This window comes from Myodes glareolus, chromosome 13 (assembly GCF_982192425.1).
Source record: "Myodes glareolus chromosome 13, mMyoGla1.1, whole genome shotgun sequence".
In the NCBI taxonomy this organism is placed as follows: domain Eukaryota; kingdom Metazoa; phylum Chordata; class Mammalia; order Rodentia; family Cricetidae; genus Myodes; species Myodes glareolus.
In genome coordinates this window covers 29,257,429-29,283,316 of record NC_142038.1, presented here as the reverse complement: position 1 = coordinate 29,283,316, position 25,888 = coordinate 29,257,429, and the positions used below count along the sequence as shown (strand labels likewise).

Genomic DNA, 25,888 nt, shown 5'->3' with positions numbered 1-25,888 from the left:
AACAGAGACGGCAAAAGTATCTTGATTTAATAAAAATCGCAGAACCATTTCTGAATGAATCATTTATAGGTATATCCCAGGGCACTGTAAAACTTTACAATGAGATTTATTCTCCGATGCATCTTCATTCCTGGAAATTAAAGACTATTTTTTTTTCAATATAAATCAGAACTTAAACAGAATTTATTGGTCTTCTCAGTTTAGACTAAGAGTATCATTTCCACAAACTCACATAATGAAATTCTCTGAGGCCGATTTCACGGACACCAAGTCAACATGTGCCAAAATGTGAATTTGAGTCCGCTTGAACACAGGTCTAGGCTGCAAAGAAATTCTCTTCTCCACAACACACACACACACACACACACACACACACACACACACACACACATCTTGAAACATCTTGAAATTAGTAATATATTACTTTGGTCATCTGCAAATACATCTCTCACCAATGAAGATTAAGAATCCCAGAGCCATGTGAGGTCAAGTGCTCCTGATAGCTTAGTCTTCCACGGTAATGGTGATGCTTCCAGCAATATTGGTAGGAGAACCTTTTAGATTCTATATAAAAGTGTACTTTATTATTTCTTTATTTTACTACTTGAACAGAAATGGGCTGTTCAAAGCCTCTCGGCGCCCTTCAAAATAAACAGTGCATTTACCCTACTTCTATAACATTGTTTACTTACACATGAAGACCTTTGGTTCACATTATGTGAGTCAGATAGCTCGATTGCAGCCTTATGTCCCTTTATATGATGCACTATATATTTAGGAAGAAAACCACATAAACCTGTTCCCCCTACAGCTGAGGATACTTTGCGTTCCATGACTTGGGTCCTGGGGTTGACTGTATTTTATGTGGCTCTTAAATTTGCCATAATAACGTAACATTTGGTTTCATTTATTTGGTGTGTTTTATTCTCTGCTTGTTTGATGGCAATAATTTTTTTTTTAAAAAAATAGAACTGTCTGTTATTTAATTAATGTAAAACCACCTTAGGCTTTTTGCTTATCAATTCTCAGCATTACAGAGGTGCATCATGCTTCCTAGACTCTAGAGGATCTTGTTTCATTTACTACCATGGCATTTCTTAGATTCAGATAAAGAACACATGAGGTGTGGTATTTCATTGGAGCATACTGTTGGTTTTTTTTCTCTGCAGAAGCACAGGAAAACATTTCATTGCGACATATGTAAATGCACCTCAATTTTCAGCAATTCTCAGCGTGTACAATTTGGCATTATGTCTCCGTGAAAAACTGATTTCTGTAGCTATCTATGTTGCGTGCGTGCTTTTTTTCTGTCGTGTATTTATTTACTGTGTATGGCAGCCACCCTTTCCTAAGACCATTGATCTATAGTTATATCCATACCCTGGATACCTTTAACTACTTCGAAATACTTTTTTTTTTGCCCTTATCATTTGGAATTAGTTCAAAATGTAGATATTGAATTTGTGTGGGTTGAGCACTACACAAAGCAGGTCTGAAGTGGCTAAGAGGCATCACAGTGTCCATAATCACCAAAGAATCACGCATGAGGACAGACACTGAAGGGGGCATGATGGAAATTTTATTCTCTGACGTAGATCATTAATAGTCATTAGCCACCTGTTAGTCTGCCTTTACTTTATACACTCTGAAAAGGCTAGACTCATTTTGGAAACCATGTTTTGTTTTTAGTTTTTTCCTTTTGTTTATTTAAGTACCACCCCATCGCATCGTATCATTTACCCATCCTGCTCCCTTCTTTCCATCCCATGTAGCCCCTTTTAACCCCCTAATTTACAAGGTATCCTCTTTGTTAACCATTGACATTCATATACTAATTTATATTTTATGATACATATGTATTCATATGTATATATAGTTATAAACATATAAATAAAACTTGCTATGTCTGTCCTGTGTTGCTTTCACACATAGGTTTCGAGGGCTGATGATGCATCTATACTGCATCTCCTCCACCTATGGTTCAGGCAACATCAGAAAAAGGAGATGGAAAGATTGTACGAGCCAAGGGACCAGCGTGTCTGCTGTGAGATTGTGTCTCCTAGAAATGATAAGCCGCACACATGATGTTCCAATAACGTGGATGCCTAAAGAAAACCAGAACAGTTCCAACAGCAGTTGACAACCCAACACAGATGAGGGACAGCTCTTGTTTAGAAGCTTACGCTTAGAATGTTAGGAGCAAAATATATGAGGAAACAAAAGACGTTCCCTGTCGAACAATGCTGATGTGGGGGTGGGGCTGGAGCACAGCTTTAAGATTTAACTTAAGGCTGTCAAGGAAACACTCAGTTTTATGTAATCCTCTAATTATAGCCCTAGAAATACATGTTTTAGATGAAAGCAATCTTGTTTTGCCTAGAGGACAAGTTTTTCAGTTCTTTTGTTTTTGCTTTTGTTTGTTTTCTTCCTTTGTCTGTTAAAGGGACTGTTGCAGTTTGGCCTTGGGGAAGTTTAGCTGTAGTTGTGACTTGCACAAGATATCATTTTGCGTCTTCACTGACTTCTGACTTTGCAGTGCGATGTCCGACGATCTTTTTCTTGATGAAAATCATAATCATGAGAACTCTCAGAGCGAATATGTCATCAGAATATTTTGTTCATCAATGTTTGCTTTTTCTTTTTTGCTATTTCTTTTTAACAACTAAAAGTGGATTTTACTTGTAACATTAATTCAGTTGGAATAATATACTTTAAGGCATATTCTTAAGAGCCAACCTTAAGTATCCAGGCAAAATTAACATCCCGTTACTGTTTTAACAGCTTGGAAAATGATAGCATATAAAGTAAAACTTTAAAATTTCTTGAAATGAGCTTCAACATTGCAAAATTAGTAGTACAGAAATACATAGTAATTACACGACAGCATATCTTACCTCTATGTACATCTGTTGCATTTTGCGGATGGGTCAAATCCATGACAGTCAGATAAGGCAATCTTTTTTCCGCACAAGTATCTTCAGCAAAAGTAGTTGAAGATGTGACGCTAAATCACACCAAAACTAGGGGAAAGGTTAATGTTCAAGAGGACCTCAGTCTACCTTAGTTGAACTTAAGTGAGTTATTTGAAAGGGGAATCACAATAAAACACCAAAGGGATCCAAGAAGAGAAACTCTTGATTCATTATGGAGAAATATATATGAGTCATAAATTTGTATTAATTTGTTATTTATGACTACAAAATAACCAGTGTATTCCTAAACTTTAGGTATAATTGCATGAATTAATTTCCCTTATAATGTTCCTAATAATGTTCCCTTATGTCTAGTACTATAAAGATGTTTAGAGTTTGAACTTCCTCATGTCAGTTAAATTTTTTCATGTTACTCTTGAATTAAAGTTGATTCTATGTTTTTTGGTCAGAAATTTGCCAGAAGAAAAGACAAATCATTTAATGATTGTTTATGTTAAAATAATTCATCCCTATCTCATTCTTATCTGCCACTGTCCATTTTGTTTTCCTCTAAACATTTAAAAGAAAAATAATTTGCTTCAATACTAATTTTGCAATAATTTATAATCTTCAGTTGAATAAAGATAACTTTGAATAGTGTTAAAAATTAAATATCTATTCATGCTGTAATGCATACCTGTAGTCCTAGCTTTCAGGATGTAGAACAGGAGAAACATCTTGACTGGTCAGACATTCGAGTCAGGCTGTGCTACATGATACTTTGTCTCAAAAACAAACAAACAACAAAAAGAAGTGTTTGATTTGATCTGCGTCAATGAGAACATTGAGACATTAGTGTGGACATTTAAAGGGTTTAATCAAAGTTTTTGCAGTTGTTAAATACAATAAAATAATCAACATGTGAATTTTTCTTTGCACATTGATATTTGTTGTTCATTTTTGATACTTAATTTCTATTTGACAAATTACAGTTGAGTACATTCTGTTTAATTTTGTGATCATACAGTTGGATAAATAATAAAAAAGTGCCCCATTTTAGGACACCTATAAATTGAATTTAAGATATAAGAAATATCTTTTATGTGCACAGATTAGCCATAAACAAAAAGGTCTGCCAAGGAGAATGTGGCTTGAGGAGGAAGTGCAGAAGCTACCCAGAGGAGTTGGTTCCTTGACATGCTCCCTTTGAAGTGCTCTGCACATCTTGTTTCATCACTTTTCTCTTAAGGTCCAGGCAGAGGAAAGCTTTCAAGGCTGTGCAAAGCGGGAAGGAGAAATGAAACGATTACGGATGGCTATAACGTGCGGATATCTAGACCTTACATGAAAGTATATGTGTGGTCAAAGCTCGGCCAACAACTATAGACTGTCAAGAAGGGATCACCCTGTGTCATCCAGGGTTATAGGATAGGAACAAAATGCAACATCCCAACCAGTCATACCATGAACTTGCTTTCAAAATTTAATCGCTCAGTAAAAAATATTTTTTAAACTTCCCAGAAAAGACCCTTTCTTAACGTATGCTACACAATGGAAACTCAGATAAAGAACCGGTGATCAAGTTCATACTTAATTCAAAATTTCAGGAACAGATTATCTTTGTGAGAACCTAATGTAACAATAATGAGTAATACATAAAAAATAAGAATGGCAATTAAAAGTAAGCATGACCACATTATTAAGAGCAAAAGTTCAGATAGATGACAGTGAAATACTTGGAAAACAGAATACTTGCTTTGAATACTGAAAACAATACTATAAAATATGGTGTTTACACTTAAATTCTCCATTTGTTAGTTGAGGAGCAGATTAGATTTCGATGAGTAGGGCATTAATGAGATGCAAGGTAAATTTGAGGACTCTTTCCTGAAGGCTGTACAGAGTGGTTAAGAGCTGGAATATTGAAAAGTTATTGAGTGTTTGTTAAAATAAGAAAGAGTATTCACTGACATATCTTCAAGATGTTTCAGGGGAACCACCTAGAAAGGCTGTCAGAGATAATCTCACTAATTTTTCTTTGGTCATGAATTTTAAAAATTGAAATAATCTAAATATCAAAGAAGATAAATAAAAACATAATGAGCACCTCAGTACATAGGTTTGACTGAAGGTATAACCCAAAGGAAAGGAAAGTCAAAACTAGCCAAAAACCAAATTATAAAATAAAAGTGAAAAAATATTAGATTCTAGCCAATACTTATGAATGAGAGAATAAAATGCAATCATGTGTTTTATGCTTCCTGACTCAATAATGGCAACCTAAACTTCTCTCTAAAGCCAGGCATGATGGCACATGGCTTTAATCCCAGTAGTCTAGAGGCAGAGGCAAATGGATCTTCGTGAGTTTGAGGCCGGCAGAGGCTACATAGTGAGACTATGTTTCAAATTAATGACCACCAAAATTAATAATTTCATTAGTCAATAAGTTGACTAATGAATAGTCAACTTTCCATTTTGAATAAATGGAAGATACTGGAAATGTAGGAGACAAAACCTGGGGCAATTTAATGTTATAGATGTTTACTGTTATGCTTAAAAAAATTAGCATGCTGTCTAGTAAAAATAAAAGAGGCAAGCTGTATCTGATAAAAGAAAGTGTTAAGCATACAGACAAATTGCTAAGTAAGCATTGAAGGCTTGAAATGGTACCTAGTTTGAGATGTATAAATGAAGATGGAACTTGGAAAACAACAGAGCTTGAAGAAAGACTTCTGTGTAAGCATGGAACAAGAATCTGATTCCCAGAATCTGTGATGACCTATTCAGTGTAGTCAAACACAATACATCACTGTGGAGACAGAGATAGTGTGGTCCCTGCAGTTCAGAGGTCAGCTAGTTTAGTGTACTTGGTGATGACCAAGGCAGGGCAATTAAATCCGTATCCAATAAATATATAAGTAATTAGCAGGGTGCCTAATAAGGAAAAACATCTGAGATTGATCTCTGACCTCCACATACATGCTCATTAACATATACATGTTCATCCACATACACGCATATATACAGCACACACAAATAGACTAGTCAATATGTAAATGTATTCAATACAAAAATCAATCAATAGATAGGTGAAAGGTATTATCTAAACCAAGATGGAATTAAAGTATTTTATTAAGAAAAAACAGAATAGCTGGGCATTGGGTACATCTATAAAGCTCACACTTGGTAGCTGAAGTAAGGTTGTCACACGTTTGAGGTATGCTTAGTCCACATTACAAGCACTACTAGGTTATCCAGAGCTATATAGTAAGATTTTTATCTCAAAAAAACAAACACAAAACAAACAAACAAAAAACCAAAAAATTCAAGAAAAAGGGAAAAGATAAGGAAGATACTGAATTAAAAACATTTAGTGTCTTTGTTTTCATTTCTCTTTTTAGAAAAAGAGTAAAAACAAATTTTGGGCTTTTAACACCTAAGTCTTGTCTGGGCAAAATAATGTCACCCTTAAATGTCCAGGCTCCAGACATTGAATATATTACTTTATATGCCTTAAAAGACTACTGTCAGTTTCTAATGTATGCAATTATTAGAGCAGTAATAAGAAACCAGCATATCCTTCTTAACAATCATTGTTTTAATAAAATATCTGAATGGCCAATTGCCAGGCAGGAGGATAGATAGGGCTGGCAGGGAGAGAATAAATAGGAGGTGAAATCTAGGTTTGAAAGGAAGGAGAAAATAAGAGTAGAAGGAAAAGAGAATGAGGGACACACCTGTGGCAAGAAACCAGGCAGATGCAACCAGACGTAGAGACATCAGGAAAAGAAGATATACAGAAAAAAGGAAGGTAGAAAGCCCCAAGGAAAAATGAAAATATAAAAAGAAACATGTTAATTTAGGTAAAAGAGCTAACCTGGCCAAGCATTCAAAACAAATAATAAGTCTGTGTGTCATGACTTGGGAGCTGGCTGGTGGCCCCAAAGAAAGAGCCTGGTACAATTGAAAGTCCAAATATACCAATAACCAATGCAATCAATGAGTTGAATGATATACAAGAATATTATATAGCTAGTTTTACTTGTTTAACCATGTTCTATTTGCAAAAGACTCAGAAAAATGCAAGTTGAATCTAATACCAAGAAAAACTGTCCTAACAGACACATCAGTGATGAGAATATTAGGGAATAGCCTAGTTTTCAACATAAGATAAAGTGAGGAGCCCACTTCAGTCGAGGAAATACTGCCATCCTATTGGGCAATAGGCATGTAAACATGTATGAGTGTGTTGAGGGAGCAGCCCGCTGTGGGTGGTGCTGCCATTGAACGAATGGTCCTTGGAAAAATAAGAAAAGAGCTGCAGATGAACTGGAGGCAATCCAGTGAGCAGCATTCCTTCATGATTCTAGTCTATGCTTCTTCTTGAGTTTCTGCCCTGGCTTTCTTCAGTGATTGACTGTGCTTGGGACGTGTAAGCCAAATAAAGCCTTTCCTCCTGCAAGATGCTTTTGGCCAGTGTTTAATCATAGCAACAGAAAAGCAAACTAGAACAAGAGATAAATGTGATAGTTATCCAGAACTAAAACCAATAATTCAAAATGGATTAAATCCATAAAACTGAGTTTAATTAGTCAATAACTTAGCTTTGAAGTGAACAAAACAAAAATTAATAGACACTCGCATGGAAACATCAAAAACTTATAACTTTAATAAATTTTAGCATTTCTTCCTTACTAATAAATTCAAAATCAATTCTAAGTTGTTTATTTCATTAATCAATTCTATCTCATGATATGTAATAGGTTAAAGTAGTGAACATGTGAGGAAGTCTGTTTGAGAAAATAATGTATTTAAATATGCAATGACATTTATAAGACCATACATAGTTGTCAAACAGTACAGGATTCTGCTGACTCAACCAATGTGTAAATGGATAGCTACTGTTAATATCAATATCACTGATGAAGTTTCAGTGGTCTTGCATGCATCTTTTCCATGGTTAACATTTGCATACCTTTATTTGTCAGTGTTTACTAATTGTATAAAGAGGTAACAGTTTAAGATTTCCATATCTGCATAATCTGAACTTTGATCATATTTAGCCTATTTTTCTTTATCCTCAAAAATCCCCTTAGTTGTGCACTGAGGTTTTTTTCTTTCACCTGTTTCATTATGTTTTCTCTTTATTTTTTAAAGATTATTTTATTTAAAAAAATTAATCACATTTTAATATGAATTAAACATTTTGGTCATGTTTGTTTTCCCCCCAGAATGCTCTCGTCTTCCTCCCACTCAACTCTCTCTCTCTCTGAAGCAAATGAAAGCCAAAATACAGGGTACTACGCAAAGAGATTCCAAAAATGAAATAAAATGAAAAAAAATGAAACACTGAAAAAAACATGGAGCTCACTATGGTGTACTAATTTTTTGTAAAAGATTGATTGATTATGTATGAATGAATTTACATGCATCGGGGGCCAGAGAGGGCATTGACCTCCTGGAAGTGGTATTACAGGAGATTATGAACCAGCATTTAGATCCTGAAAAGAGAGTCCAGATCCTCTGCAGGAGTAGTTAGTGCTCTCAATCACTGATTCATCTCTTCATACCTGTGCACTGCGTATTTGAAAATCCATTCTCTATTTTGCAATGGGATTCAGATTCTATAATTGACAGTGACCTTTAATAAAGCTAATTTCCAATCTGTCTCTACCATAGCCTCTCTCTCTCTCTCTCTCTCTCTCTCTCTCTCTCTCTCTCTCTCTCTCTCTGTGTCTCACACACACACACACACACACACACACAAATATACATATGGGGATATGGGGAATTAACTGGGTCAGTATTCTTGAGAGTAAAAATTATAAGAACTTAAATGCTAAGAAATGGGATATCACTTATATTCGGTATAAGAAATATGGCAATGAAATAATCCATCAAAAATATCAAGAATTATTATATGTCTGACATCGTTTTAAATATCTTATGTGTGAAGGTCATTTAACTTGCATCATAAACCTATATTTTAAATGATTATACATTGCTAGATTATTTATTCTGCACAATAGATGTATAGGAATGTGCATCTGTGCTTTATATGAGATGCAAGACTGTTAGGTAATGTTAAGTAGTTAAGGAACGCTCTCGAACATACAGTACTGTAATTCACAGAGCCCATTTATGTAAAATACTAGTTTTCTCATGCCCCTTTAAAAATGCTTTTCAGTCTTTGAGAATTTTTGACAATCTTGGAAAGAAAACTGTGGATGGCTTTAAATTATATTCCTTATTTATAAACTCTCGACCTGGAAATTCCTTTGTCGTATGAAAGAGTGTTATAATATTTTCCTTTGGTAAATCATTTCCCTACATCATAAACTATTTTGTGTAAGAACACAATGAATTTTTTTCAGAAAAATTCAAAACAAAGCAAGCCTTTTATCTCTGAACTAGTGTCTACTAAATAGGAATGTATCTCATGACTAAATAATATTATCATCACCATTAATCAACTTGCATTGATCATTTTTTCAGATCTATTTCTTAATCTTAATCTTACTTATATTAAATTTGAGGGAATAGACAGTGTGGCTCGTGTCACTGTGGTGATGAGTCATGAAGATTGGCAGCTGTCTGAAAGAATCTATCTTTACCTTGGTTTTCTACTCTCCTTTGTAGGAAAGATTTCTGTGTCCACAAAGATGAGCCATGTGATACTGTAGGTAAGTATTTGTGATAAACATTCATTTGAGGAACGCTGGAGAACTTAAATGCATGTGTTGTTTCCATGTGATAAATTGTTTGAAAGTGTTGACTTTGGAAGGATATTTCGCAATGTCGTGTATGTATTTCTCTCTCTCTCTCTCTCTCTCTCTCTCTCTCTCTATATATATATATATATCATCTATGTATTAAAGCATATGTTAACACTTCAGTTACAAATGAAACAACTTAAAGTCACACATCAACTATATACTAGAGATACTTGACATGTATTTTAAGACTATTTTCGATTCTTTTGTGCCTTTTCCCAAAGGCAAACATATTCAACAACATTTTATTGTTGTTGGTAAGACAAGGTAGCACAATATATTATATATGAGTAATACATGCCTCAAGTTATTTGCGGTGTGAAAAGGAAATGCATCTACTTTGACTAACTGGTTAAGGATCTTTGGGCACCAAGTAACAAATTTTCCAAGTTTTTAATTGACATCAAAAAATTCCAGTAAGTTAACACTGGAGTCAATAAAATACATGTACCTGTCTTTCTGGTTATTAGATAATATCCTCATGTATATCTATTAAAGAAAATGCAACTGTGTTAGTACTTATTGAAGAAAACAAGACAGGGTGGCAAGATGGCTTAGCAGTTAAGAGCACTGATTGTTCTTTCAGTTCCCAGCATACATGGCAGCTCACATCTGGTTCCAATTCCAGTTCCAAAGTATCTGCTGTTCTCTTCTCATTTTTGCCGATACCATGACTATACATAGTGCATAGACATACACGCAGGCAAAACATCTATACATATAAAATAAATAAAAAATTTAAAAGAGATCTATGAATTATCTATATAGATATATATCCTTCCATTATAGGTTATGTCAATGTAAAGAGAAGGCATTATTGTTACGGGACATTCAAAAGTTATGATCTGATTTTAGCATATATGGTATAAGGTTCCTTTCTGTAGGGTAGCAAATATTTTAGCTTACCCATCTTTGGGTTCTAACTTATTTATTGCAAAATAAATGAGCAATTAAAAGTAGACAGAGATCGAGAAATGGGTCATCGGTTAAAATCACTTGCTTCTCTTTAGAAGACTGAGATTCACTTCCCAGAACCTACATGGTGAGTCAGTACTGCTCACAGTTCCAGTTCTTGGGTATCCAACCTTCTTCTGGTCTACATGGGCACCCAAGTATGTCTGTGGTACATATACATACATGCATGCAAAACAGTTGTATACATAAAATAACTTTTGGTGGCTAGAAATTCAAATGATTAAGTAGTTCTGTTACTATGATTTCTCATCAGTAGCTTCATATGTTTAAATTCTTGGATAAAATGTGAAATACCATTACGAAGCAGATGACGATTGTGAAATCTAGGGATGACTTGATTCAGAGGGTCTATCAGTGACATAAGCGCTAGACACCCAAGGCAGCCTGGCTTCACACAGACATGGTTCCCTCATGTTCTCACTGATTTCTTTAGTTTTCTCCTTTTCCTCTCCCTAAACACTGACAAAGCATGGTTTGAATCATCCTAACCATGGAATATTTGATCATCAATCACTCTTGTCTCAATCGATACACACTAGGGTGCACTTGCCACACATATTTACACACACCTCTTAAGTGGCAGTAGATCAGTGCTCACCATGTTAAAACAAGTACTGGGACTCAACCATTCAGGTGGCATCCACATACATTGTCTGAGCCCTTCAAGAACAGGACTCCAGGATGCCAAGCCCAAGCCAGTTTAGCATATGAAGTTTCCCTGGTTGAGACCGCAGGCTATCTCATGTTTGCTTCACTGGGTCATTAATGGTTCTATATGTATCAGCAGATATATAAAATAATAATCAAACTCTCACCACTACAGCCACAAAGGAAAGTAGGCCTACAATTAATATGGCCTTCTCCACTGAAGAATGGACAAAAAGGAGATGTCTTTCCCCAATGAACACTTAAACCATTGAGTCTAACTTCAGAACTCATTTTCATGTTTGGGTTTATTAAAATGGGAGTCAATGTATCTCTATTATTTAACCCAGTTTAAGTCTTTTGTTTCTTTTATTTCAAGATGTGTGTAAAGAAATCTACCCTGATTCTTATGTATTTATCCACAAAGCAGAGAAGTATTGGACAATATTAGTAACTTCTCTTCTATAAGCAGAAAAATGTCTGATAAGTCTCTTTGATATGTTGAAAATTTTAACACATTTAGTTACTGTATAGTGTGTATGTATCCAGGTGCCAGGCTGCAGCTCACCAATTTAAAGTACCATATCAATCACGCGTGTACACAATTGTGTACATTATGTTGGAGAACGTGCTATGTCACAACAAGGCAATTTTCTCTTGCTTTGTGGTGCTTACACATGGATTTATCTTCCTTTTTCAATTTTCGTGAGAATGATGTTTCTAGGTTTGATTGATTTTTGAATAGCTACATGGAACCATCATGTAAAAAATTAGATAGGCATTGACATTTTGCCAGTTTTCTTATGAGGTTACAATCTCTAGTAAAGCAAAGAAATTTCAGGTTCAAATTAGCAAAACATTATTTATAAACATTTTTAAATCTCCCAATAAAATACAAAGGATTGTAGTTCTGTCAGATGCTTTTCCTAAAATGTGATCCTTCTTTCATGGTTTATTTATAATTGATTTTGATTCAGCCTGTTTTATATCAGATGTTGTAGCAAAAGGTGTTTAGAAAGGGAAAGGGATAGCTTCAAGATTCATCAGTTTAGAAAGTGAGTGTCTGAATGAAGACCTTCACGTCACAGTTCTCCCTACACTTTCTGGGATAGCGAAGATGGATTGACAGCAGTTGACAGCTTCGAGTCTTTGTTAGGGATTTGTGTTCCATGTGGAGGATGTTAAAAATTGATTGGGAATTTTGTGGCATCCATTGCAATTCCAGCAATGCTTTCAAGGATATTTCATCTACATCCTTCAACTGAGCTCTCTAGTTTCTCATCATTATATGGTTTTGATGATGAAGCAGGCGATGAAATAGAACAGAAGGATCATGCATTTTGAAGTCAGACACGTAGGTTTAAATTAAACCTTTGTTGTTTATTACTTTTTTGAACATGGCACAGTTTATTTAACACCCTGAAAACCTGAATCCCCCTTTCAGGTAATGCACACTGACACTTGTAAAACAGCTGCTTTGTACAGCCACTCAGTGCGTGGTCAGGTCTGTCACATCCTCTTTCTCTTTGAGGAACAGTCAGGTATTAGTCTGTATCACTGCTGATATCCAAGAGTGTGGGCCTCATGCCCTTAGCTTTTCACTATAATGTGAACTATTTCTATAACAGTACATTCATGTAATGAAGAAAAATAGAAGTGCATCTGATTGTTATGCCTGCTACCAGGGATGGTGAACTTCTGTCCCAGAACTAGTGACTATGGTATGAGGGGACTCCTTTTTGTTTATTTGTTTTTGTTTTGTATTGCTTTGCTTTGAGAAAGGCTCTCACCGTGTAGCCCTGGCTGGTTGGGAACTCACTATGTAGACTGGCCTAGAACTCAGAGATCCATCTACTCTGCCTCTGGAGAATGATAATTAACACTAGTGAGTGGTGGCAGTGAGTGTCAGCAGGAAAAAAAAAATGACAGTGAAGGTAATGCCATTGCCTGGTTTTGCTTAAGGCTCTTAACATACCATTGCTTTGCATCATTACTAAAAGTGATAACTGTGTTAACCATGAATATATCTCTTGAAAGGATGCTCAGGGACCTGCTAGAGGGTGTTTTAGAAGGTCAGGGTTCTATTGATATTCTTTGAGAAATACTACCATAAATTCGAAATTATTGACCCCCATGCGTGCCTGCGTGCGTGCGTGTGCCTGTGCAAATGAGTGTGCATGTGACTGTTGAAGGATTTTATATTGTGGAAGATTGGGGAGGTAATACTTATATCTGATAGGGGAAAATACCAGCCACCATGAGTTCCAGCTTCACAATGTTCTAACCTTTACTGTACTTTGTTGTTATTTCATGGTGCTTCAGGATTCAGACACTGCAATATTTTTTTGACAGATTATTCCTTGACTGTCTTTGATAAGGTTGAAATGATGTAGATTATTTTCTCTATGCTTCTGAATAGTCTGACTTTTGTTGTTAAAATGGCATAAAGGCCACCTATGGAGCAACTGCTAGAGAGAAACACATCCAGACACCAAAGTTCTTTAAATAACTGATTTATGTTGACAGTTTGCATGAAAGCATTCATAGACAAGTTTCCCTTTTCAGACCCCAGGACATTCCCCAAAACACATTTCCTTAGAAGAATAATTTTTATTCAGTGAGAGGAAGAAGTTAAGCCTCCTTTTAAAAGCTTATTTTTCTTGGAAAGCATCTTCTTTCATATCATGGTTCCTTAAGCAATGAAAAGTACAGAGACTTAAAATACTTAAAAGATACTCTGAGGTCAACTGAGGTCAACTATCTATTTAATGACTTTTGCATTCAATATTTTATTTAATATTCCTAGATGTATATGATATATTTGGATCCAATCCACCTCACCATCCCTTCCCTTCCATTCTTCTCCTTCCTCCTTTCACCCTTTCCTCCAAAATTCATATGCTCCCTCTCTTTTGTAAAGCACTCATTGAATTAATTAATGCTGTTTACATGTTCGTGGGCATAGAGACGTCTCCTGGAACATGTGCATCCTCTCAGGGCATGCATCCTTGTAAAAAAGTAACTCTTTTCCTCCCAAGAGCTATTAACTACTATTAGATCCCCAGCTAAGGGCTTCATGACCTCCCCTCCTGAAACCATGCTGAGATTTGGTCTGGCTGGATATTGTGCAAGCATTGTGCATGCTGTCATACCAAAGTGAGTTTTTGTGCAGCTGTTGTGTCTGATAAATACAGCTGTGCTAGTGTCATCTCCTTCCTATGCCTCTGACATCTTTCCACGCTCCAGTCTACAATGATCCCTGAGCCTTCTGGGGAAGGTGTGGTATACATGTCTCTTTAAACCTGAGGACTCTACAATCTCTTATTCTCTGCATGTTTTCCTATATTTTTGTCTCTGTATTAATTGCTACCAACTGCTAACAATGAGCTTCTCTGATAAGGGTTCAGAGAAACACTAATTTAGTAGTATAAGATAAGAACTTAGGAGGCAGTTTATAATTAACTGCCTTATATCCACTTCGGAGAATAATAATACTAGGTCTTCCTCTAGGGCTGTGACCTTGACAGCCACACATTATTGGACTAGCTAAGGGTATATGGCATTATACAAGCTTTAGATCAAATCAGAAAGTGATTGGTTACTTCCATAACATTTTTGTAGGAAACACTGTCCCCACTCATGACAGGTTATTGGGAAGCTCCATTTAAACAGTCTTGATTGTGTATATATTTTAGGGAGCATCAACAATCTTTCCTCTCATGCCAACTGTATCTTACCCTTCTTATCTTGAAAATACCTTCATGATCTCTTATTAGCTTTCTACTTCTATGTGTAACTCAACTTAAACATACATATTTAAAGATTCAAAGCTAGATCCCATGTATGAGAAAGAACATTTATAGCATTTGTTTTTCTGGGTCTGATTACCTCTATCAGAATGATTATTTACTGTAAATGGAAGTTTTTGTCCCATTTGGTTCCACAATCATTCAGTTTCAAACACACCCACAGAGGCTTATATTAATTATAAACTGTTTGACCTATTAGCTCAGGCTTATTATTAACTAACTCTTACAACTTAGATTGACCCATATTCTTATCTATTTTTAGCTATGTGGCTTGGTAACTTTTATGAGTGAATCATTTTCATCTTGCTTCCTCTGTGTCTTGCTGGACACTTCATCTGCCTTTCCTCTTCCCAGAATTCTCCTAGTCTGGTCACCCTACCTATACTTCCTCCCTGGCTACTGACCAATCAGCATTTTATTAAACCAAAATGAATGACAAATATTTACAGTGTACAAGAGCATTATCCCACAGTAATTTACTGTTCTACCCTTTTAACTGTGAGTTATACATATAGGATATGTATAGTATACATATAGGATAGTTATACATATAGGATATATATATGCTGATTCATGCTTATTCCTTTTATACTTTAAAGTCTGTGAAAAATGCTTTAGTTTATTATTGAATATTTAAAATTTTAAATTTCTTGCTTTTGGCAAATACTAAGTATAACCTTTTTCTATGTAAAAGGTTGGGTTCTCTGTGAATTAGTGGCAAAATTAACTATTCAAAGAAGATAAAATATATTTATCCTAAATTAATATATATAAATCTAATAACAAATTGAGTAATGTTTATACTAAGATTGTTGGCTACTCACTGTAGTGGAAGAGATGATAATAGATATTAGAAACCTCCATTCAACTTGAATAGATAGTTTTGTACAAAGTAGGATAAAGTCTACAACAAGCAGTCAGCATACTTGTATGAGGTCAGCCATTATGCAGAGCTATTAGGAATTCCATGAAGGTGGCCACCGACATGCAAATGGAATAGGATCAGAACCATGGAGGTATTTCAACCCTGGCTATTCATTTGAACACTAATAGATACTACAGTGAGAGTTTTTGAAAATTCAATTATACTCTTTCACTTTACTTTAAGGTATGGAGATCTACCTAAGCAGCTCTTTAATCAAGTGACGAACTGAATTATGCCAACATTCCCATACATCAGATAAAAATCCACTACAGTCAACATCCTGATTTTAGATGTGTGAGATCCTAGACAGAGATTTCTCTCATGTATTCCTTCTGAATTTAGCCTGAAGTAAGCTCTTAGAACAAAAGAAAAAAAACAACTAAATTCTTTGCCAAAATTGCCCATCACAGGACTATCCTCTAACCCAATGGCTAATATATTTCTCCTTTGAAACCTCTTGATGTGGACATCCAGAGTCCTCATTCCTCTCAGCATTTCCGTTTTCCAGCCTCTTACTAGAGCAACTGATGAAGCTTTGCCTAAAGCATTCAACTGCTTTCCTAGTCCAAAATCCCGAGTCTCCTGTACTCCTGGAAAAAAACAACACTGTCAGGTTTTTCACAGCAGTAGTAATACACTCTGGTAAGAGCTTCTGTATTGGAGACTTTCTCTTGGTGTGATAAACACCTTGAACAAGACTACTTATGTAATAAAGCTTATCTTGGCTCATGGTTCCCGAAGGATAAGTGTCCATCATGGTGGCAAAATATGGCAGCAAGAGACAGGCACGGAGGCAGGAGTCAACGTTATAGCACTCATCTTGAACCGCAAGCACGAAACAGAGAAAGCAAGACGTCTTTGGTGGTTCTAGTGAGAATGGTTCATGCGTTCATCTGTTTGAATATTTGGTCCCAGCTGGTGGAATTGTTTGGGAAGGATGAAGAGATGTGATCTCTTAAGGAAGACTTGCAGCTTTCCACCATTCCCTTTCTTTGCTTGCTGTTTGTGGATCAACATGGAAGCTCTGTCATCAGAGGCTCCAACCCTCTGAAACCACAAGCCCAATTGAGTGCTTTATTTTATAATTTGCCTGGATCAAGTTGTTTATTGCAACAGTAAAAAAGTAACTAAGACAAAATGGCATGAATATTTAAACTGTCAAAGTTAGCCTCCAGTGACATATTTTCTCCAATATCCTGAACCCAGTGTCAACAGCTGAGAACCAGGGGTTGAATACATTAGACTATATGAGACATTGTTATTCAGATCTCCAAATGGGTTACTGAAATTCCTCATTATCACTGTGCTGGGGGTCAATTAATGATTTTAAATCTAATAGCATTTTGTTTGCTGGTTTGTTTTATGAAATTGGTTATTTCTACATTTGGTGCATAGCTATTTACAATTTTAGTAATATTCTAGTTTTGAATTTTTTAATAAGTATAAATTTTTTAATAAGTATAAATAAGCTGCCCTTAGCTCTTCTAGTTAGTGTTATTTTTAAAGTCAATTTTGTTGGATATTAGAATAGTTTGTTTCTTGGTTTCATTTTCTTAGACTACTTTTTTCCAATGCTTAATTTTAAGATGCTATCTGTCATGGGGCATGAAGTATATTTCTTAGATACAGTAAAATTATGGGTCATGCCAATTGTTCATGCATTCAGGACCATTCACTGGAGAATAAGTAACCTCTAGTGACCACTCCCCCAAATAATAATGATTCTTACTTCAGCAGAAGCTGTAAACTTCCATTGATCTCATCTTCTTATTTATACTTTTAATATGTTTTAAATCAAAATATAATTATATTATGTTTTATTGAACTATTCCCATGTTAGGTATTTCTGATAGAGTATTGATAGAGTAATACTGGACAGTCTTTGTCTTAGAATTTTCATGGTGTTGCTATAAAATTCCATAGACAAAGTGGTTTAAAAGCAATAAAAGTCTATTTCTCTGTGTTCTCGTGCTTAGAAAGTCCAAGGTCAAGACACCAGTATATTTGATGAAATGTTTTATCATGGCTTTTTCCTTTTCTGTCTCATGAATGGTACCTTCCAGTATGTAATTCTCTTGCCTCAATATGCGGGGATTGATGGAATTGCCACCATGCTTAGCTTCTTTATAGCAGTGCTAGTGATATATCTGCAGTGTTAGATTAAATGTTGAGCTAAAACATTGAATAATACCACAGTGCTTTACCTATTAATATAAGATTTAAAGAGGTAGTGGAGAAATATCATGAGACCAGTTTCTTAAATAATATTGGTCATTAATATTTCCTTTTACAAATGATGCTGGTGGAGGATTATCAATGAGTAAGTAAGTAAGATAGAAGCAAACAGACAAGCAACTTGTCTTCATCCAAATCATATTCACGAAAGTTTAAAGTTGCTGTGTTCATAACTGCCAAATCCTGGAAGCAATTGAAATATTCTTTAGTAGGTAAATGGGTAAGCAATCTGTGGAAAGAGCATTATAAAAAAATGTCATCCAGTGATGATAAAGAAAGAGGTGTTGATATACATAACTGTTTTGGAGGACCTGAAAGCAAGCTGAATGAAGCAAAGGCTCCAAAAAGTTACAGAGGGCATGTCTGCATGTCTGGGGTGATCTTTTGAGGACAAACATGGTGGTACACACGACAGATGAGATTCTGGGTGTCACTGGAGGAGCAAGCTGACTTTGTCTTCCTTAATTCTTGGCCAGTGCTGGGTATCTTCTTAGGTGCTGTCCAGAACATAAGTCACACATATTTTTTTTTTGTCTATTTTGGCAAGACATGTTGTGTCGATAAGACATGGACACACGATTCTAAAGGAGAAGAGAAAAGCTTGCTGTCCTTTATTTACTTCTCAAGACCTTACAGCTCAAAATTGATATTAACTACAAATTTTCATTTTTACTGGTAACTGTTTAAATGCAGTTTAAACACTGAATACTGAAACATAATTAAACATCTTTCTTCTCAAAACAAAATCATATTATTTGGAAAATCTCCAATTTTTTTGTAGTTATTACAGTTATTCTCATGAACGTTGAGGATTGGGAACTTTGTGCACAGTGTAGGTTACCCAAAGTCATCCATAGAGGTGACGTTTGCTAAGTGTCTCTTAGAAGACAGCATCTTCTCTCTGAACTTTTCAAGAATTAACTATGCTAAAAGATAATTAATTATTTTATACAAATAAAGGCAAATGGATATAATATTTAAAGTTTCCTTGTTTCTAGCAGGGTCCCATTTCCTTGGAATCCAGCATCTGATCAATTAGAGCTCCTGCTCCCCTGGGCAACTATTGTCAGTGTGAAGACTGTTTTAGAGAGGAGAACAAAACTTTCCCAAATCACAACCTAGCTTGAAATTGGGAGCAGTTGTATTTGATTTGACACAAGAGCACAAATCATCAATTTTAGACAAGTTCATAAAACTGGCTTTATTGAGGTATAATCGGTATCCAAAATATGCCTGTATTTAAAGCATATATTTTGATCAGTTTAGAAATGAATGTCAATTTTAAAATCTTAATTTTTATTACTTTGCCTACTTTATACTTCAGAACACAGGCGGTGAACGAACTAGTATTAAAGTCCATTTGGAATTTTAAAATATTGAACACTTTTCGGGGACCCCATAAAAAAGTTGTACCTGAATCTACATTTGGAATCACTTATCTTTAAGCAAATATTTTACTTGACAAATTACATCAAAACATTATAGTAAGTCAGGCAGTAGTGATGCACACCGTTAATCCCAGAACTCCATGAAACTGAGATCAGCCTGATCTACAGAGAGAATTCCAGAGCAGCAAGAGCTACGCAGCAAATAACTAAAAACAAACAAACAAACAAACAAAAAACAAATCATTATATTAGGCTTATATTTATAAAATGTAATCTCTAATATCTCTATATAATAAATATATTTATAATCAGATATTTAATAATACATGTTTATAATTGTAATTGTTTTAAAATTGTAATAGTATTTAGATTTCTTGAGTCTCTGAACATAATTTTCCTTTACTTAAATAGATGCTGATTATACTGAGAACAAAGCAACTTATGAAGTAAGATTTATTAAAAATAGGCTTGGTGATGGGAGAATAATAAGGAACCCATTTGAATGTTTGAGTGTTTCTGTACTTATAAAAGCCTTCTATTAGCTTTTTGTTTTATTTTTTTTTTACTAAGAAAGCAGTTTCTACAGTTTTGGTAGCATGGTGTTTGTCCCTGTACAATACCTTTGGGATATGCTTATGTTATAACGTTATAAACATGTATTAGCCAAAATTCCTGATTTATATGCAATCAGAACACAAATGTTTTCCATCTGTATGCTTAGCATTACTTCACACAGATTAATTCTGACTAATCTTAACCTTTCTGAAAGTCAGGCTGTTCATCTCTAAGGCAGATGAAATCCTTAAAATCAGTTCATTTCTTTTGCTTGCAAGTCAAATCATGGAGGGTGCCTGAGAACTCTGACGTTAGTTACCCAGAGGGAAATACCCATTTCCAGCCAGGTTTGTGGAGACCAGTAGTAAGTTTCTGACGTGGAATTGCTTGTGTAGTTTACTACACATGGCTTTTCCAGTGTGCCACAACACTGCACTTTCTGGTTCAATTGAAGATGGATTAAGAATTTCAGGTTTTATATTTTGTGCATGGGTTATAAGCATTCAATCAAGACAGCAAGCATAGACAGAATAATCTGATTCAATTTAAACTTGCAGCATTTGAAAGTTTAATCTTCCAAAACTCGAGAGGTCTTCTCTGATAGTCTCAGGAGGAGTTAGAAGCTCACATGAAAGAGAATGATGTAGAAGGTAACGGATGAGTAAAAATTGCCTTCTCATTGCCTTACTGAAGAGGAGGAGGATTCTCCTCAAGACCAGAGAAAGAGCTGGCTGGGACTGCATTCTCTGCTGTGACCTCCTTCCCTTATTTCCCATGTTCAAGCTATTCCTACGTGTTTACTTGAACCATCCTTTACTTCCTTCTTTCTGCATAGCAGTACAATTTTGTCTAGAACCTTGTCAGAGATTCAGAAGCAGGAACAGGTGTGTGAGCTGTACAGACTAGTGTACCCATTCAGCACTCCAAAACTTGGGATGTTCAAAATGGTTCAATGAGAACTACTAAGAATAAATAACTGACTACTCAGAGTAGAAAACTGGAATTTCCCTTCTGAGGCTAACTGACTGCCCCGGCCCCAGAGAACTGGGTGGTTTAAGCAAGGTGGATGAAGAGGTTGCTGGTCAGAGCTGTCTTCGGCAGCAGGGTGAGCAAGAAGGGTGAGCACTGGGGTGAGCTAGAGCAAAAATGTGGAAGCTTCATCATGGGAGTAAGGAATTTATGGTTTTAGATATGATCACGCATGCCCTCACTGAATTAGTCATTGATATTGAGAAGAAAAGGGGGAAAAAAAGGTTTGAAGCTCTATAGAGACTTATCTTGGAAGATAATATTGCAGACATGGGAATGCCTAGGTGAGAAGAGGGGCTAATGAGGAAAACATGCTTGCCATTTTTGAGAAATAACCAATCTTAGCCACTGTAGCTGGATAGAAAGAACGAATCATTCTAGAAAATTTCAGGTTTTGTGTATCACCCTTTGGCAATAGGAATAAGTAGGTGGCTTTAACTGCTCTTGTCAGAGAAGTCCTCTGTGTTCTGGATACTACTTCTTTCCCTGCCATTCAGACACATTTCACTACCTGTGTGTGTGTGGTGCAGTATCACCTGTTGCAAGGTTCAAACAGTTCTTTCTAGTTCTCTGAGCGTTCTTTTATTTTCGTTTTATCCTGTCGGTTTCTGTCACATTGACTATTAGATGAGGCCAGAGTTTTCTAAACGGTCTTGACTCATGTTGCTGTGTTGTCTCATCTGAATACTGAGGGGGTAGGTTAATAATTCATTCTTCCTTCTCTGCTTTTGTTTGTCTGCATCTTTCCTGAAATTCAAATCATATCTTTCTTTTTCTTCAGCTCTCTAAACATTTGCTCCATTTAAACACTGGCTAACGCCACTTTCGTAGTTGCCAGGAGTCTCCACTGCAATCTTGTCACTGTAGAAGCACAACAAGGCAATCCACGGCCAACTCTTTCCCAGATACATTTTTAATATGTTCAGTTAACAGCAACAGAATAGTCTGTCCTCAAGAACCCCAGATAGACCAAGGCTGGAAGACGGCTGGTGGAGGCGGCAGCTGCCTGGCCTACTCCAGTTCCGGTTGCAGGATGGATAAGGAATGCTTGGATGCTTGTCAGCTCTTATCTGGGTGCAGGGTTTCCTGTCTAATGTAAAGGCTTGATCTTCTCTGCATCTCTGACATGGGAAAGGTTGTCGTCTAGCCTGCTTGGAATTGAAAGAGGCATAAAATAGGGAGGCTTCTCGGGGTGTTTTGTTGTTTTATTTTGTTTTGGTATTCTAGAAACAGGCAGACCCTGTATTCTTTGCCATGATTCCCTTAGCTTTGGTGAAGGTAGTTCAGTGTATGATTGGCCTTTAAGTGTGGTGTGTCCACGGGGAAATGACTTTCAGAGAATCTTGCCCAGCCACCCCTTGGTGCACCTCTTGCACTTATATAATTGCATAATTACCTTTGCTCCTCATGGATTATCTCTGCTCTTTTACTTTCAACTTGTATGAAGGTTGCATGTGTTTCTATGCTCGTATTTTAGGTATGATTTCTTTTTATGCAAGCTACAAGTTTTTCATCTTTTAAAATAGTTTAGTTCTGGTGTTCTGGAGTTTTCTATGTCTGTTCTAAAGAGAAGTTTCCTTAATGAGGGAAGAGAACTATACTAATCTGTGGGTTTAAGGACAAGTGTTTCGATTCTTGTTAGGGATTATGCTCGTTTAGTAATGTAGTGGTTGCAGGTTCTTGTCCAAGATGGCTAACTTCAGTAGCTGTGAGTAGTTGACTGGATTTCCAGTGTCAGGCTTGGTTTTTCTCTTGCTGAGTGCATCTCCAGTTGATCACCCCCACGTTTATGGCTCCGGTAACATTGGGGAAGAGGGGACAGAAAGATTGCAGGAGCCCTGTGCTGAGGGAGCTTAATGTGAGTTTGTGTCTCCAGGAATGTCAGAAGCTATACACATAAATTCTCACCAGCCTGACCGCCGGAACATGAACTGAGCAAGAATGACACCAATAGGCATTGCCATTGCCTTTGATGGTATCAGGAACAACAAACACAGCACAGACGTCGGTTTCTGTAGGACCGCTGACCCAGACATGGTTGGCATCAGTCCTGGGCCAGACAGCACCAGAGGCCCAGTCACAGCACTGCCCTCAAATCCCAACATGGCCCCAGGATGCGGCTGAGAGGTCATGTGCTTTTTATCATTATAGTCAAATAGCTTTTGTTTTAGCATATTTTTTTTTTTGCTCTGGGTTTTATGTTTCTGGCCCAGTGGACAATTTCTTCGCTTGGTTTTAATTTTATCTTGAGGCCATATTTGGTGGATTCGTTTTCCCTCTTTATGATTGCTGAGATGATTAAGTCATATTTTCTGGACTGAGAAAGCATTTTCTAGTGCAAGAGCCATTTTTACATTTTGTTCATGGCTTCACACTCACATTCACAGTGACTTGGGGCTTGAGTTCTCTAACTGAAGTCTTTCTTCTCTAGCATTCCCAGCTTTGTTGTTGTTGAATTAAAGTTACTTTCTGACTTTCAATAATGACTGTTTTAAAGTCATTTTCATGAATCTTTAAAATCAAGAAATAGCATCAATTCCAACTTTTCTAATTTGCTTGTGGATCTCAGTTCCTCGTCCCTAAACTGTACACCCCCATCCATATTGAAGCTATGCCCGATAATAACCCTCCCACTTGATGTTACACTGTGGTTTGAAAGAACATGATTCCAAAGGGAGTGGCCCAAATGGGAGGTTTGGCCTTGCTGGAACAAGCGTGGTACCGTGGAGACAGGCTTTGAGGTCTCATATACACTCAAGCCACTCCTAGTGAGATGGACCATTTACTGTTGCTTGTGAGTCAAGACGTAGGCCTCTCAGTGATTTCTCAAGCACCGTGTCTACCTGCACATTACAGTATGGCACCTTGATGATGATGGACCAAACCTCTAAAAATGCAGGCCACCCAATTAAATGCTTTTTCTTTGTAAGAGTTGCCGTGGCCATAGACTTTTAACAGCAATAGGAACCCAAAGATGCATAGGTTGTAACAACTTCTGATCATCACCCCGAGTCTCAAATTTTAAATTTTAAGAAGTTTTTCTTGTACTTGAGCATCCCCTTTTAATCTTTGTTAAACATTCAACTTTTCTTTTATAAGAGGAGTTTCAGTCAAGCCCTGTGCACTTTAACATCTTTGTAGTATTCTACCTTGTTTTATCAAGGGAGGCACTACACTTTTTTGTTGTTTTCTTTTTTATGTCGGAAGTCATTTTTCCTTAGTATTTACAGAAACTGCACTGTTGATAATATTGTAAATGGCCTTAAGAGAATCGAAAGTATATTATAATGACATTTATTTCACATTCAAAATTTGTATAATTGTACTTTCATATCCGAAGAGTGCTTTTTTCATTCTCTTTCTTTCTTTCTTTCTTTCTTTCTTTCTTTCTTTCTTTCTTTCGGTAAGTAACCTAACAATACGACAATTAGTAAGACAGATTACTACTTTATAACAATGTTAATAGTTGATGTAATCATGTGTATGGATTTTCAATATCTAGGCACTATTTTGCTACTCTCTCGGAAATTTCTATTGAGTATAAGAAAAAAATATTTTCATTCTTCAAAGTTATCTTTTTATTTAATTCTTGAAGTAAAACGTGATTTATTAATCTTCACTTCAGGGAATTTACTTATCATGTTTTTTTCAGCACAGTCCATATTCAGGACGTTAGAAATCAGCTGTTGTAGAGATAGGCAGCCAGCATGAGCATCTCTCTGCCCCTCTCCATGTTCTCTCGCCGGCCTGGTGATATCTACCCTTTCTTGTTGTTTTCTCCTCCTCACCTACTGAGTGATAATACCAGCAGCTGGTTTCCTGCTCATAATGCCTTTCTGGTTTTCCCTTTATAACGTATCTCTTTCTCCCTATACTAATATCTTTCATACTTGCACACATCTTAGTGTCCCCATTTAAAAATGAGTGTTTTTTTGGCTCACATTTCTAAAAGTGTGTTGAACATATTTAAATGGACTCTCTTGTTCATTACATATTATGATTTTGACTGCAATAAATCTCTAGAAGTATATGTCTCATCAGTAAATAACATTTAGAATACAAACTATAGGGTAAATAAGTTACCTAAAGTTCTCCCAAAACCCTCTGCTAGGAAAGCCAGGATGTCGAATTCAGGTGGTCCAGCCAGTCGTAGAAGCAGCAGTTCTGGTGGAGGAACACTTAGTTCTGTTTGTGTTTATCTTTCTGGTCAGATACGAGCTCTGATTTCATTTCATTCCGAGTCTTTTGTAAATGCATCCTGCATCCCTTCAAGAGTTTCCTGTGGTCTTCCTTAGGTATATCTTAGCACAGTTATCTTTTTTCAGAAGATTCTCCTGCATTCTGGTACGCATCTTCGTTCACATGGGAAACCAGAACGCTGTTTTTGTTTGCTTTACATTTCAAGGATTCTTTCCATTTACGGTGCTTTGAAATAGGTCTGTATTGCGTCTCTCTTTAATAACAGCTGTGATAAATCCTTCCCCTCCTAACCCCCGACCTCATTTTAATAGGGAACACATGGGCTCTTGAGGAGAGCGCGAAAGTGCGGCCTTTGAAACAAAGTAATACAATTTGTTTAAGTGGTAACAAGTGCTCTCCATAACATTCAAGGCAAAGGCATGTCCTTGATCTGCCAAATCAG

General features: G+C 36.3%; 1 protein-coding gene across 1 annotated transcript in view; it reads left to right on the top strand.

Moving 5' to 3' along the window:
* Positions 1-25,888, top strand: part of Adamts19 (ADAM metallopeptidase with thrombospondin type 1 motif 19) — a 185,299-nt gene that overhangs the window by 55,454 nt on the left and 103,957 nt on the right. The window contains exon 7 of the mRNA XM_087896043.1: positions 9,552-9,595. Within this exon, the coding sequence (XP_087752169.1) occupies positions 9,552-9,595 (44 nt within the window). The remainder of the gene's footprint in view (positions 1-9,551; positions 9,596-25,888) is intronic.